This window comes from Notolepis coatsorum, assembly GCF_963971535.1.
Source record: "Notolepis coatsorum genome assembly, chromosome: 7".
Lineage (NCBI taxonomy): Eukaryota > Metazoa > Chordata > Actinopteri > Aulopiformes > Paralepididae > Notolepis > Notolepis coatsorum.
In genome coordinates, this window is record NC_140171.1 from 106,871,189 (window position 1) to 106,887,614 (window position 16,426).

General features: G+C 43.2%; 1 protein-coding gene across 1 annotated transcript in view; it reads right to left on the bottom strand.

The window, feature by feature from the left end:
- Positions 1–253: 253 nt before the first annotated feature.
- pnpla6 (patatin-like phospholipase domain containing 6) overlaps positions 254–16,426 on the bottom strand; it is a 134,262-nt gene continuing 118,089 nt past the window's right edge. The window contains 7 exon segments of the mRNA XM_084318957.1: positions 254–3,953; positions 6,258–6,442; positions 6,965–7,052; positions 7,944–8,060; positions 10,260–10,412; positions 11,557–11,705; positions 15,356–15,472. Of these exon segments, the coding sequence (XP_084175083.1) occupies positions 3,876–3,953; positions 6,258–6,442; positions 6,965–7,052; positions 7,944–8,060; positions 10,260–10,412; positions 11,557–11,705; positions 15,356–15,472 (887 nt within the window). The 3' untranslated portion in view covers positions 254–3,875.

Genomic DNA, 16,426 nt, shown 5'->3' on the forward strand with positions numbered 1-16,426 from the left:
AAAGTACAATATTTCCCTTGAAATGTAGTGGAGTAAAAGTATAAAGTTCCCTAAAATGAAAATACTCACATAAAGTACAAGTAGCTGGAAAATTTACTTAAGTACAGCACTTGAGTAAGAATACTTTTTTTCTTTCCACCACTGGGAAAAGGTCAGGTGCACGTGGATGGTTCTGGTGCCAACGAGCCGGAGCTGCGGACTTCCAGTATGAAGAACAGCATGGACTGTGCAGTGGACAGACTCACTGGCATGTAGGAAATACAGCATATAGATATATATATATAAAATATGAAATACATGATGAACATTATAATTTAGATTTATTATTCAGTATGCATATTAATTTAACAACTTTCTCAAGTCAGAATAACATCTTCAGTCATGGTGGGCATCTCGGGGGGTGTGGGGGGTTGGATAAAACAAAATAAATTATTCTAGATGCTGTTTCAGTGCAAAATAGCTAAAGCAAAAAAGCAAAGCTAACAAAAGAACCATTCAGTTTATAATTTTCAAATTAAAATCTTTAGTTTGAAAGTTTTCCTTCCCGTGTTTTTTTCTTTTAAAAGCCAGCAGTAGTAACACAAATAAATTAATAATTAAAAAAAATTATAATAATCTGGCACCCATTCAGAACATGTGAATGGATTTTTAAAAAGGAGCCCTTTTTTAGGCGTGGGATCCCTTGTTTTGAAGCAAAGCACTGGCATACAAATGTTCCTCCTCATATACACATGTATGTGTATCAACACGCTGTTAGAATATCGTTCTAGGGAGAAATCTACAAGAGGTCCATAACCATCAAGTGTAGCTTCTGTGACATGATTTTGGGCGACCATTTTAAGTCTCTAGGAGAACGGTATGTAAAACTCCCATGCAATGCGTAGGGAGAGGGGGGCTGCACGTCTTATATCATAGGGCCACTGACAAACCCGCCATTCTACTCTCCAGCGTGTGCAGAACAATCTCCAGTTGAAAAGGCGTCGACTTCCTCCGCTCGGATCTCAAGCTAACTATTATGGCTGAAACAAAGAATTTCACAAACACATTCCAAGCACACAAACAATCGCATCCAAACGTTCCTATCGTCTCATCCCCACATTTCTCCAGGCGAACTCTTTCCCCTCTCTCTCTGTCCTATCTAATCTAAATAGATCTAGTTGGCCCTGCAGCACTGCCCACAACACTAATCCTTCCTGTAGGATATTTTTTCCATAATTTTCTTCATTGGTCCACCGCAGATTGGCTTTTCCTAAAGCCTCTGGCAAGGTAACTCCCCGATTGGCTCTTAATTATGTGATTTGGAATCTAATGTGCGTATCGTAAACACCTAAAAGGGATGAGAACATAGCCCCCAAAAAGACATGCCTGCTAGGTTTCCTGCCCTTGACCAAGGTACTGGCATTACAACTGGAGTTGGTCCCCGGGCGCCACACTGTGTGGCTGCCCACTGGCACTGCTCCTAAAATAGTCAGGATGGGTCAAAATGCAGAGGACAAATTTCCCCCAAGCGGATTGAGCTAACTTTAAGCAGACTAGGGTACACCACCCAAATCAGAGTTGATAACTAGCTCAAAAATGTTACATAACAACGCTAATTCTAACGTTTCATGTGCTAGTTGCTTAGTCTGGGAGGTATAGTTAAATAAAAACACAGATATAGGTGTTCTACCCTAGTAGCTGATTATTCACGATAACTAGCAGACTACTGGGATAGTTGATAATAAGCTCAATGCTAACCGTTTCATGTAAGTGAATGGAAAATGCTAAAACAATTTAGCGGCATACTCCGGGAGGTTAAAAGAAAAACAGATTTGGGTGGTCTAACGTAGTTTGCTAGTTATTGAATTAGTCAAGCTTTCTAACCAAGTAGGGTCCATTTGATAGATTTGGTAGTTAATTCCATGGCAGCACAACATTTTAGTGATTGAATGGAAAATGGTACTCAAGCCGAAAGGAAGCCGTCAATCAAGCGTGATCTGCCCACGCCCCCACAATCCTGAGAAATGGTTTGAGCAGCCAAATTAGCTTTTTTTTGCAGAGTTTTATAATAGTTACTAACTTTAATTTAAATGTAATTAAATGTTTGTGGGTGCTTAACATGACACTCAAGTTTGATGATATAATAATATACATTTCACTAATCTTTAGGCCAGTTGTCAGAGGCTTTTTGTTAGTTAAAATAAGTGGTCTACATGGATCTCCCAATACATTTCCTGGTATCCCGTTTCCACTTCATCCAATCAGGAGAGAGAACTCCACACTGCAAAAATGGTGTGACAAAAATTAGAAATATAAATGGTGCATTTATATAGTGCTTTTATCCAAAGCGTTTTACAATTTGTTAAGTTAAGTGTTTTGCTCAAGAACACTTCAACACGCTGCCCGGGAGGAGTGGGAATCAAACCGGGAACCTCCGGATTACCAGACGACTGCTCTACCTCCCGAGCCACTGTCGGCCTGTAATGTGTCCTTGAAACAAGTAAAATAATCTACCAGTGCATTAAGCAAATTTGGCCTGACAAGATTTCTTGAAATAAGTAAAAATATCTAGGGTTCTCTCTCCTGATTGGATAAAGTGGGAAGGGGTACCCACGTTGAATGCAGAGCGGAGGGACTGGGAGACCCATGTTACTGACCAGACACTATATCAGTGATGGCTGTTGGAATGTAGAGCTACTCAACACTTATTTTAACAAAGAAAATACCACTTACAGCACCTTTAAATATGCCTTTCAACCTGCATTTATTCTGCACACGATCCCGTTCATCACTTCGCAGTTTTCATACCGTTTTTTTTGGTCTTCTGTTAATTTCAGTCCATCTCCTGTTGTCCGACACTAGTTTAACATGATCTAGTGGTTAAAACGTACTTACTTTGTTCTGCTACATGAAATGTCTATTCCTACCACCTTCTCCGCCTAAATTCTTTTGTACATTCATTCACTAGTACTATACACAGTATCTTCATTGCCATGTCTCACAATTACACTACATTCTTGCATCTCATTCTCTTTCTACGCAGGACATCTTTGCTAGTCTTAACCCAAGACTAGCTATAATACCAAACACACCAGTGAGTGTACATGCTCACAAACGCATAAACACTCACAAACACACACGCTCACAAACAGGCTTACAAACGCATACACTCACAAACGCATACACACTCGCAAACGCATACACACCCACAAAAGCATACACACTCTCACATGAAAATGCATGGGCCACATCATCAATAATCTAGTGCAATACAGACTTATCTCAATAGAGACATACATACATACTGAGACAGACGGACAGAGACAAGGCGGGACATGCAAGCAGTCTCTCTGTGTTCATTGGGAGCTGAGGGACGAGTGTTGTGGATATTTGGGACAATTACGCTCCTCGTGTTGGCATGAGAGACATCCTTTAACGTTTGTTGTTGTAGTTGCTGCTGTTGTTGTTGTTGCTATTGTTGTTGTGAGAATTGGCAGGTAGGGGTTCTAGATAACTATGTAGTGGTTGGTTCACAAGGGTGGGAGGGACAGTGTATCGGGGTAGACCTCCACCTAAGACTGTCTACCGTTTGAGTCCACTTGTCCTCAACTTTGGACAGCTGGGTCTGAGAGTAGGGACAGGAAGCAAGGCGTGTGTGGGACACGAAGCCGGCTCGACGAGAGCTCAAAACGAAACAGGTTCAACGACGTGGGGTCAAAAAACTTGAACTTGAAAGACGATTCCCTCTAAAACAAGACATTTCAGTAGCTGCACGAGTCAACTCTGAAGGTCCTACTTCATGTCCTCAACAGTTTTTTATTTATCCTTTTTGGACCTAGAATTTGGCCCCAATTCTCCTCCTCCTGCGTCTCCTCCTCCTCTTCTGCCTCCCTCTGTCAGCAGTCGGAGACCTCAGAGCAGGTGTTGGAATCATTTGTGGCTTTTCTTCGCTGGCGCACCGACTTCTCCTCGTCCTGCAACAATAACAAAATCGACAGCAAAGAAAACAGACGGTCATGTATATCCGAGAGCCCCGCCCTCTTTTCTTGATCCTTCAAAGGGGAAAGAAAAAGTTGCGATTGGAGGATCAAGAAAAGAGGGCGGGGCTAGATATAGGTCAATAGTATTTCTCTGCATGCCTGTTTTGGCTTATTCACTTTCCTCTTGCTTTCTGCATGTTTATTCGTTCAATGTGTTTTGTGTAAATATTAAATTCGTTTTTTTTTATCCACTTTTTCCTCCCCATTTTTCTATTTTTCTCCCATCCCAATTTCATATTATCCAATTCTTCCCTCCCCTGTCTTGAACGTTGCTAGACTATGCCTCCCACTGGTCGGCTGTAGTGAGGACATAAGCCTTGCATCACGTGTCCCCTCCGGTACACGAGGAGGCAGCCTGTCGCATCTTTTCACTGCAGCAGCTCGAACTCTGAGTGGCGAGGAGTAACACGTGGGGAGGGCTCACGCTGCCCCCGCTACTTCCTGTTTCCGTCGCACCGGCGTCACCAAACCGACCTGTAGGAGTCGCTGTCCACAACGTCCAATCCCCACCCACCGGCTTGCCCACCCTCTAACACTTGCCAATTGTGTTAGTATGAACGACCGGCTAGCCGGTAGCAACGCCGAGAGCTGGGCTCGAACCCAGCGTATCCTGCGTTAGTGGTGAGCGCCTTGCCCACTGCGCCAATCAGCCGCCCAGTATATTAAATATATATATATATTTTTTTAAGATTTATTTTTTAGCGTTTATCGCTTTTTGCTACTGGGCAGTCCAGTAGAGAGAGAGAGAGGAGGAACGGGAGACAGAGTGGGGGGAAGACATTCGGCAAATAACGACGGGTCCGGGAATCGAACCCGGGTCGGCCGTGCCGCGACTCAGCGCGTTATGTGGTTCGCCACTGGGGCGCCCATATTAATATCTCCCCTCCCCCACCGACGAGGGTGAGAGAGGGATGAAAGTCTCTGATCCACGTCCGCTCACGTCAGCTTCGTGTCTAGATCTAACTTAGACCCGGAAGGAAACTCACATTTATAATATTCATCATCATCATTATCATCTCGGCATATCAATGGCAGGCCCCGCCCCTCTTCTTGTTGCCATGTGACGCGCTGTCATCGCAACTGCTGTTCACCCTTCACACACATTAAACGTCTGTTTCTAGTGGTGTCAAACTCTCTCTCTCTCTGACCATTCTGCTATTTTGACCCAGATCACTATAGCAACGGCAATGTTGATATTAACTTACCCCAAACAAACGCTGTAGCTATCAGCTGGTGATGAGAACAGCACAGCCTCATCTGCAGGGTGTTAATCAGCTCCTACCACACACTAAACGTCCAAAGCCTGTCTGCACTTTCAATCCTTATCTAACACAGTGGTTCCCAAAGTCGGGGTCGCGACCCAAAGGTGGGCCGCGAGCAGCCACGGGTGGGCCGCGAGATGATATAAAAAAAATAAAAAATAATCTTTTTTATTTTTTTGTCAGGCCACTGAACTTAGAAGCAGGCCAGGACAGTGTTTCTAGTTGTATTCTAAAATTCTATTCTATTGTATTCTAAAATGTGACTATGTGGTTTTATATTAACTTAATAAATAAACAAAAACGAAAAATCTACTTATTTCAACGAACATTTCAAACTAAATAACAGATTATGCACATAAAACGCTGAAAACAACCGAAGCAACAATAGTATTTTAATGAGGCTATTATTATTATCATTATTATTTTGCAACAAGTTAGCCCTCTCATAAATAGCACATATAAACGAATAACTAACTTGAACTAACTTAATAGGATTGAAGTGATATTTGACTTAAAAAATCGGCCACCTGGCAAAAAAAAAAAAAAAAAAAAAAAAAGGCTGACGATGTGCATTGGGCCGCGGCTCTCTGACGCCTTCTTTTCTGGGTCCCGGCCTGAAAAGTTTGGGAACCCCTGATCTAACACACTCTCTCTGCCTGTCTCCACCACCACATCTACCTCTCTGACCTGGCACCTTTAGATGCTGTCATCTCCCCCAATATATACATTATATACATTGAAAAAACCTCGCCATCCTTCAATATTCAATGTGTTTTGTGTTCATATTCAATGTGTTTTGTGTTCATATTCAATGTGTTTTGTGTATACACTGGATAATGTGGAAAGGAACTTCCTCCCTGAGAACAACTAAAACTAACTAACCTTTTCTTTCCCTCTCTTGATCTATATCTATCGTCCATCCGTCCATCCATCCATCCATCCATCCATCCATCCATCCATCCATCCATCCACCCACCGTCTGAAAGACTCCGTTCTGGTCCCAGTCTCCAGGGGAGTGGTCATCAGGGTCATCGGGGTCCTCTGCCTCCCCCTCCTCCCCCTCCTCCTCCTCCTCCTCCTCCTCCTCCTCTTCCCCGTCTTCCTCTCTCACGGTGTCCATCCCGTCCTCCTCGTACTCAGTCAGACAGTCCGACTCCTCCGCTGGACATCAGAACAGGAGACATTTAGGACATGCAAGAGACATGGGTTAATCGCAGATACGCATTGTATGCATGGTTCGCATGTGTGCCAAATGGTGACCTCGGAGCAGGTCCTAAATTATTATTATTATTATTACATATGGATATATAGGAATTATTTCAGAATGATCTAAAAACGGAAAACGTTCCCCGCCTCAACTTATATAAATAATAATAATAATAACTGTATTTATATAGCACCTTTCATACATGGATTGCAGCTCAAAGTGCTTCACAGCAAATACAATTAATAAAGTGAATAAATTCATAAAATGAACATAATGAATAGGTATAAAAGACAATAAAAGTAGTGCAATGTAGAAAGTGCAGACTAGGCATAAAATAAGTAGTGTTGCTCGAAGGCATGTGAACCCCCCCGGAACAGCCAGTCCCCCAAACACCCCACACATCAATCCCCACCACATCCCCATCCATCCCTGATAAAGCACATCATGACGGAAGGAAATCACAAACAGTTCCTCACCCTCTGCAGCTGCGTAGCTCTGGACTGGTTCAATCCTGGACACGATCTCAGCCAGGTCGGTGAAATCAGCCGCTGGACAGCTGCACAACTGAGAGACAAGAGAATGTTGCTGCAGTTTTTAAATAAAATGAAGACAATGTTAAAAGTTTAAATGAAACGGCAACAACGAGTGACAACGAATGTAATCTGCTTTCTTGATTTGAGTGGTTTTGAAGTCGGAACGGGCAGCTTCAGAGAAATGAGCGAGAACAAATATTTCTCTGCCTCTAATTAAACTGATACAAACCTTCTTTTTCTATGGATGAATACAGACTAATTTGTTTATGTTTACATGTTGTCTTTACTGTGATATGTACATAGGTTTGTTGTGTTCGAGATGATAAATCAAATCAAAAACGTAATACTTTTGAAAGTGACATTCATGCCAACACTGGCGAGACGCAACAATAGATGCAATCACGCCTTGTTGACTGCACTTCCCTCTTGTAGTGTGTGTGTGTGTGTGTGTGTGTCTGTGTGAGGCTACAAGTGTCAACTTTTTGTTTACATTTTTGGCAGCCTGGGTCATGTTCACAAGCTGGTGGTTAGGGGCCTTCAGATGCCCCACATCTACAAGAGAAAGGCTAAACAGATAGCAAGGTATTGCTCTATATCTGATATTATTGGTAGCCTCTCTATTTGGAGACAGCGTTTGCTTTTTGTACCCATAGAGTAGATATAGTTTTACGGTAATGCTATTGTTTCTGTTAACCCACATTTGAAACATCCTCTGTGTTAATATTGTATGTGTACAATGGTTGCTGCAGTCACAAATGTAAGTGAATGAGTCCCAATGAGCTGATTATACTGTTAGTGTTCATGTCCTTAATGTACTTTGTATTTATGTGGACATAAATAAAGCATTGAAAATGTGTGTGTGCGTGTCTCTGTGTGTGTGTGTGTGTGTGTGTCTGTGTGTGTGTGCTTGTGCACAACCCACGTCGTTCCTCTTGCTGTCCTGGTAGTCGGCAGAGCGGTGGTCCTTCAGCATGTTCTGGATGATGTCTCCCCGGGCCCAGCCAGTGAACAGCAGCTTGCCGTGCTGGTAGCCCACATCCTGGTGAAGGGGGGGCGATTTCATTAAAGCAACTAGCTATTGTGGTGGAAAATAGCCGAAGATAATAACTTACTCAGTCCAAAGAGACGTGGTTAATACGATTTATTAACTCAATCAAAGTATCAACACAAAATACGTAGTAAGAGTTAGGCTGGATGACTCTCCACGAGGTGGCTAACTAGGACACCAGGGAAGAGAGCCCGCGCCACCGGATCTTGGAACATCTTTATACAAAAAAATGGAAGGGGTGGGGGTCAAAGGAATGTGACATCTTTGGGGACATATGGAAAGGTAGGGAAGGGGGGTAGGAAGGAAAGATGGGTGAGATAGATCAAATAGAGAGGGGGGAAAGGAGTCTTATCTCCCACAATATCAACGTACAGTATGATGATGATCAATGTTTTGAGATTTTTTTTTATCATGTCTATAAATGCTTTGGCAACATAACATACAACATGTACAATTGGATCTATTCATAATGTTATTTTCTTTTATATCCTGAAAGTTATTTAAAAATAATAGAAAATCACATTGAGACAACGCACAAGGCTATGTTCACACTGCAGGCGAAGGTGGCCCAAAAATTACTCAGATCCGATTCTTTCATGACAGTGTGAACAACACAAATCACATGGGCCACTTTTCATATGTGGTCCTAAATCAGATACAAGTCAGTTTTTTTGCAACGTGAACAGTCATGTCAGAATTCATGTGATCTTTACGTCACTCTAAATTGACATTCGTCACAATTCTGCTCTGGAAGACGGCTGTGATGGAGGTGGTCAGTGGAGGGACAGTGAGGCGTTTACCTTATAAGTATTTGGGGTGATGCTTCTGCAAAGCAAAACTTGAGGGGACGTATATCATATCCGGTCTGTGTTTGAAAGGATATTGAAAGAAGAAATGGCTCTTTCACCTCCTCCTCGCCCCCATTATCACCTGCTCATGAATTAGCTGGCCTCCACTGCACATCAACTCATAAATTAAACCATGTAGCACAGTGGAGTAACCCAGAAACTCTGGGATCGAATCCAGCTGTCAGCGGTACCTCCGGCTTGGTCAGTCGTCCCTACTAACACAATTGGCAGTGTTAGCGGGTGGGAAGCCGGTGGGGTATGTGTCCTGGTCGTTGTAAACTGCGACTCCTACTGGTCGGGCGCCTGTTCAGCAGGGAGGGGATCTGGGGGAATTTGGCGTGAACTTCCACACGCGTTACAGTCCAAACCCACGGGACGCGGGTATGAGGCGGGCTGGTGATCAGTGCTTCACTTTCGCTCCCATGTTAACGGGCGTCGCTGTTCACACCGGCCGCGCGCGGGAAGCGAATTTGGTTCGCTTTGGTTGGATTCAGAGGCGTGCGCCACGCGCATTTTCACAGAAATACACTCAATATCTGCATTATTACCACACATATAGATGTTGTTCAACCAGCTAATGTGTCTGTATCTTTCCCAATACAAATAAACCATACTATACTTTTTCAGGAGTACAGTCACACTGATTTCATCAGTCTAAAATGAATTCTAACATTCTAATTAATTAGATAATAACTGGTTATACATGCAAAATGGACAATAGAACACTGGAACTGGAAATCTTAAAAAAAGATCTTCAAACAGGGACTGACTTCGCATATAGACTAGGAATTTACAGCTGTTCCAATGTAAATGTGCCTTCCTCCGTGCGCTTTCGCCTGCTCTGAAGTCGGACTCGGTGTGGACGCCCACGCGCGCTGTTTGCGCACGAAACAAAAAGGCGGCTGGCGACTGCACATGTATCGGAGAAGGCATGTCTACACCCTCCCCAGGCCGACAGTGGGGCAATGCGCGCAATGACCAGGAAGGGAATTGGCATAACGACTAAATTGGGATGGGTGAAAAATACAGAAAGCCCAATTATTCTTAATTTATTATAATGAACCCTTTCACTACCACACTACCAAATGGTTAACCCTTTCACTGCGATGATACAGGTTAACCCTTTCACTGCCACATGACAAAGGGTTAAACCATAAACTGTGACGTCATTGTCCTCCATGTTTACGTCCATCTTCTTGTTAATTTGTGCATCATGCGGGTCAGTTCAGGAGTGTGACCAGTTCACACTGGAATCTATGAATCAATGAGAATTGAGCACCAAGGCTTGCAGTGTGAACGTAGCCAGAAGGTGTGTGTGTACCAACACTGAGGAGGAACTCACATGGATCTCGTCGAACTTCCCAAAGTCCATGGTCTTGAAGCGGTCGATGGGAGGCCTGATGTACTCGCAGTAGGCACTCTTCTTCACCAGCTCCAGCTGGCGCACGCACGACACGTAGGCCAGCCGGGACTGGATCTCCGCCATGTCTGGCACCTGGGTACAGGTGTGTGAATGTGTGCTTGTGAGTGGGTGGGAGTAGAAAAACGACTAAAAAAACACACCTCTTCAAACTATATTTTTGTTTTTAAGATCTTAAATGGTCCGGCCCCTCAGTACCTAGTTGAACTCCTTCATGTTCTGACACATCAGCTAGAGCACTGAGGACGTCAAATCAGTTGCTTCTCTATGTTCAAAAATCTAGGCTCAAATCTAAAGGTGGCTGAGCCTTTGGTGTGGCTGCCCTCAAACTGTGGAACAGTTCACCTTTACATATTAGATCTGCCCCCAAGCTGTGGAACAGTTCACCTTTACATATTAGATCTGCCCCCAAGCTGTGGAACAGTGACCTTTACATATTATATCTTCCCCCAAGCTGTGGAACAGTTACCTTTACATATTAGATCTGCCCCCAAGCTGTGGAACAGTACCTTTACATATTAGATCTGCCCCCAAGCTGTGGAACAGTCACCTTTACATATTAGATCTGCCCCCAAGCTGTGGAACAGTCACCTTTACATATTAGATCTGGACATGCATTTCCCATGTTGACATATTGTAGCCTGTTCAGGGCTAAATGTGTATGCCTATAATCATTAGTCAGTGTTGTAGTCGAGTCACTAAATCTCGAGTCCAAGTCACCCAAGAAGAGCCAGAGTCGAGTCCGAGTCAAGTTCCCATTACCCTAGTCCGAGTCATCAAGGTTGAGTCCACTCCACTCTGGCAGTCAAAGAGCTGACATACAAATAAAAAAAGGTCTACATTAAACATAAATGACACAGTGGTCACCATTCCAAAAAGGGAGTTTATTTAATTTGTGACACAATAGCCAAACAAATGCACTAGCCATCAATATCGTATGCCAAATGATTAGGGCCAATTATTTTTTGTATTTATCAATTAACAAGTCAGAGTCCGAGTCTACACATTCAGAGTCCGAATGCAGTCAATGCTGGAGTCCGAGTCCGAATCATCAGTGCTAGTCAAAAATCAGTGCTAGTCAAAAATCAGTCCAGGACTCAGACTCGAGTCCTACAACACTGCCTATAGTATACTGCACATTGATTCAGTTTTTCCATCCAAAATGCGAATACTCGGTCAAAATGCAACATTTAGCCTATGTTAGCCATCTCTAATGTACCTTGACCTTCTCCGCCCAGGGGTTGATGCGTTTCCACAACAACCACCAGCCTGACAGGGAGTCGCCATAGTTACAGAGGTCCGTCTCGTCCTGGCTGCCAACGTCGATGGCGATGACCGTCTTGGCACCAATGTTCCTGGCAATGTCCGCTGTGGACAATGACATATACAAACAAGCATACACACACACACACACACACATATGTCCGGCCACGTAGAAGATAAGCAAAACAATCAAGAGTTATTACGCTTGTTTCAGGGTAATTTTCTTGGCACAGCCATTTCGAGAGCCACAGAACTCAAACCGACTTGCACCACAAAAACGACCCACGGTTGCTTACGTTGTAACTTAAGTCGCTAAATTGATCCAAATATATTATTTAGATTGGAAATGGGAGATTATGGCCAAATAAAATACAATATAGTAACTTAAAAGTGAAGTAATTGCAGAGTTATGTCTTATGTCCCCATGGGAGCCATTCTGCTTTACGTTTGTTTGTGTAAAGAAGGATCCTTCATTCAGTGGGGATTTTTGTGATGTAGAGCCCATTCAATCTGTTTACTTCTGGAACAGGGACAACTTACAAGGCCAGAACATTGATCCATTGCACCGGAAGTAGCTGTTACAGTAGCGCTGAGGCTAACCGGTATCCAGTTATCACAAAGTCTTTGGGGGAAAAGGCAAAAATGTCATGATGTGATGTATGTTGTGTATGTCATAAATGTCACTATGAATTGAAAATGGGGGACCCTGATGTAAACAAGACGAAAGTCTTTCTCTGGTCTGCATCCCCTTAACAATTGTGTGTATTGAGCCGTACTGTATTGAACCCATTCTGCAATCTGTTAAATAAAGTTTTCATTCATTCATAGTGAAGTAGAACTAGAATTTGGACTCTGAACAACAGAACTTTGATTTCCCTTGGATCAACCTCTTGGCTTGGAAGCCTCCATATTTCACATGTAATGTGACCCAAGCGCTCATACACACAATCAGAACAACTCAAGAGCTTTGTGAAACACAGGTAGGTGTCAACATTGTTAAGAGTGTAAACACGTCAATCATAATTCACTGAAACAGATTGGAGAGGGAGAATTTTAATCTGTGCACTATAAGGAGAGGCAGTTTCAGTTTACAACTTATTTCACATAAATATTATTGGTAAAAAAGTTAGGGGTGGGAATCACCAGATAATCACCACATAATAATATCAGCATAATATCGGCATGCAAAACATCGCAATATATCACTGTATCGACCCCCCCCCCCCCCCCCCACCCATAGTAAAAGTAGGGTCATCTAATAGTGCACAGAGGTCAAACACCCCCCCCCCCCCCCCCCCCCCCCCTCCGCCATACACCATCAACTTGTCATTTTCTCTGTTTGAAATGGAAAAGCCAAGAGGACCTTCCGGCTGACTGGCAGTGATGCAGTGTAGCACTTCAACAAAAACAGACAACATGTCAAAGCAGACTGGTATCTTACAAAAAAACAGCAATGAGGAATCATGTGCTTTTAAGCTCATCTTAAAAAAATAACTATAATTCTAACCCGACAGACGCAAGTCACTTATATTTAAAAACTCTAAATAGATCATTAAAAAAGGGGAATTCCACTCTGGTTTTCTCTTGTATTTGTAGAAAGGTTACTTTACTAGAGAGTAAAATTATCTCATCAAATGATACATATCGTCAGGCCAGAGATATATAGCTCAAGTACTGCGTGCATGCTGCAGCTTCCGGCTGTACAAAGCTGCTGTACGCGGCTGAAAAAGGGACGGACAAATAGCGTCAGACTAGTTTGCCACTCGTACCAAACACACAAGTGGAATTTTTCTTTTGTTTCTTGCAAACGGACTGCACCGTGCTTCGTGCTTAATTTTATTTATTTTAAATGTTCTTATTATTATAATATATATTAATATTTTTATCTTATCTTTATTTACAGTTTATTTCAACTTTCTTTTATGTAAAATGTTCTTGATTTCGAGAAAGGCGCTTCTCTCTTTAAATCGAATTATTATTATTATGAGCGTGGACTTCTGGTTACTCGTTACCTGACGAGGGAGAAGGTGAAGCGGATCAAGAGGTGATCGAGGTATCAGGAAATTCCATAGCTGTAGTGGATATTGGAAATGGAGCGATGGTAGAACTAAGTGTCACTATGACGTGTGGCTCTACTGTACCAAATTAACATCTTCCACGGCTGATCTGAGCAGAGATAGCTTTGGCCAGCCACATTGAAAGAATTAACACTAGCACAGCATGGAGAAAATGTCACTGATTCCCGCCGAAGGGGTCAGATGACCCCACAGCTTATATGAGAAAAATAAACAGTGTAAACTATATAATTACCTCTTAATATAAAAATATGAGGTTTACCACAGGTTTGAGTGAAAAAAAAATATAAATAATAATAATAATAATAATAAATAATAATAATAATATAATAATAATAATAATAATAATAATAAATAAATATTATAATTTAATTTTAATATTTTGGATGGAAGAGCCACACATTGACGGGCAAAGAGCCACATGCGGCTCATGAGCCACGGGTTGGCCACCCCTGCACTAGATGCTCGCAAAGTGCTGTGACTTCCACATATACCAACATTTTCGCACTATAAGCCGCACCTGAATATAAGCTGCACCTGAATATAAGCCGCAGCAGCTAAATTGAATGATGTGTACATATATAAGCCGCACTGGACTATAAGCCGCAGGTGTTTTAATGTTTAATTACCATATGTAATTAGCATTGGGACACAATACTGTCGGACAAATAACAAGAATTAACTCATTTACAAGTTGTATTAAGTTTAGCAAATAAGGGAACAGATAAATAACATTTCATGCAGTCAAAAAAGCAATATTTCGATTTTTACATTTTCGGGTTTGGTCACGTCGAGTCACATAAGTCGCACCGTTATATAAGCCGCAGGGTCGAAAATGGGGGGAAAAGGTGCGGCTATAGTCCGAAAATTACGGTATGTGGAATACGTTCTAATTACATTTTCCTGAAGTCATTTTGAAATTTCAGAAACCGTGCCAGATAAAACTGGTACTTTAGGAAAGTCATTGAGTGACAGAGCTGGAGCTCGACCGAGTGACGAGGACACTTTTATTGAAAATGCCTAGGGGTCATTTGACCCCTTGTCGGCTGTTCTATGTTAATAAGTGAATGCCTCAATTTGGTAAACAAGTATATTGTTGCTTTCCAGTGGAATTCCCCTTTCAATCAATCAAATCCTTTATTTAACCAGATAAGCATCATTGAGATTAAAATCTCTTTTCAAGAGCGATCTGGCAAAAAAAAAAAAGGAAGTACCCGCCCCCCCAGCCCACCTCTCTAACTAGAAACCAGGCTGCTTGACAGACAAATTAGATATTTTGGAACCACCTTCAAGACAACACTCCGTGTAAATTTTCCCCATCCGATAAATACAGTAGTGACTGAAACTGGAATCCTAGAATCTGTTATTATTATCTAATGGCAAATTTTTTTAAGGCTTGTTAGATGTTAGGTGTGGCTAAAACATCCATTCGGTCTCACTGTGGCAGATGGGGAAAACTCAACACGCCACTCAAAGACTACCCTCCACCAACATTACTACTAAGGCCTCGGCTAGTTACTTACCCAGCTTCTAAACATCTTAAAACAGTCTTATGAAACTAGTGACCGAGCCCTTCTTCTCGCCCACCTTCAACCTGTCCTCTTCTCTGGGGGGGGGGGGGGGGGGGGGGGGGGGGGTTGGGGGGCTGGAGGACTCTTGGGGGGTACCACCTCTACTTGCCTGGCAGGTTGTTGATGTAGCCACCATCCATTAGCAAGTTGCCATCTTTGGGGTCGCAGAGGGGCGGCAGGTACCCCGAGAGGGTCATGCTCGCCCGCACATAGCGCCACAGTGAGCCTGGCACACCGGGAGGGAAGGAGGAGGGGGAGGGGGGGGGGGATAACATCTCAATAAACGTTGCCGAAACGTCTCATGTTAGTGCCAACGCAGAACCCACACTCCCAGAACCGGGTCAGTGTTCGGCCAGAAGGGAGGTGGCCGAGCCAGAGACGGGGGTGGGACTGTGGTCTCCGCTCACCTCTAGACTCTTTGTTCTGCATCCACTCAAAACCTTGTTACCTCGCAGAGACCTGGCACAACTCCGGGCCACTGCTTGAGGTAATGAAGTATATGGGAGCGTCACAGAGCACAGAGGCTGATCTCCTGTGTCCCGACAGCAGCACTTTGCTCCATGTGCGTTAGGCCTAGGTCAGACTTTAGTAGAGTCTAGTTAGACCTACCTTGATACGAATTAGTAATCTGCCAGTTATCTACTGACCTACTTATTTAACCTGAACCGGATTCGGATCAGTTGACCCAAAAGAAGTATAAAATATCTCATTTGATATTTATAATATGGTATAATAAACACCATAGCCGGGGCGATGGTCACAGTGGGAGCTGTAGCGGATGTCGTGACAGTGTTTTTGGAGATCTCTCACAGTGAACATGTCATGGGGGGCAACCAGCCTGTCCTGCCCTGCGCTACACCTAAGCAGCGGGGCAGGCGCAGGCTGGGGCGCTGCATGGGTTGGAAGGATAAGGAGCACACAAAGGAAGAGAAGGGTGCAACTGTGCATGGAGTTTGAGAAGGTCAGGAGGAGAACATGAATGCTGAAGCAAAAGTCTCTCTCGCAGGGGGTTGGAGAAAAACTTTGTAATAATCACCAAAGCTGCCAACTAAATGAAGCCGACAGACCACATAAGCCAACATGATCTTTAAAAAGGGTCTTGTATTTCTTACGCTCACTCGGGGGACACCATATAGACGGTATGGAGGGGGTAATAAGAGGAAACAGTAGGATCCAGAAC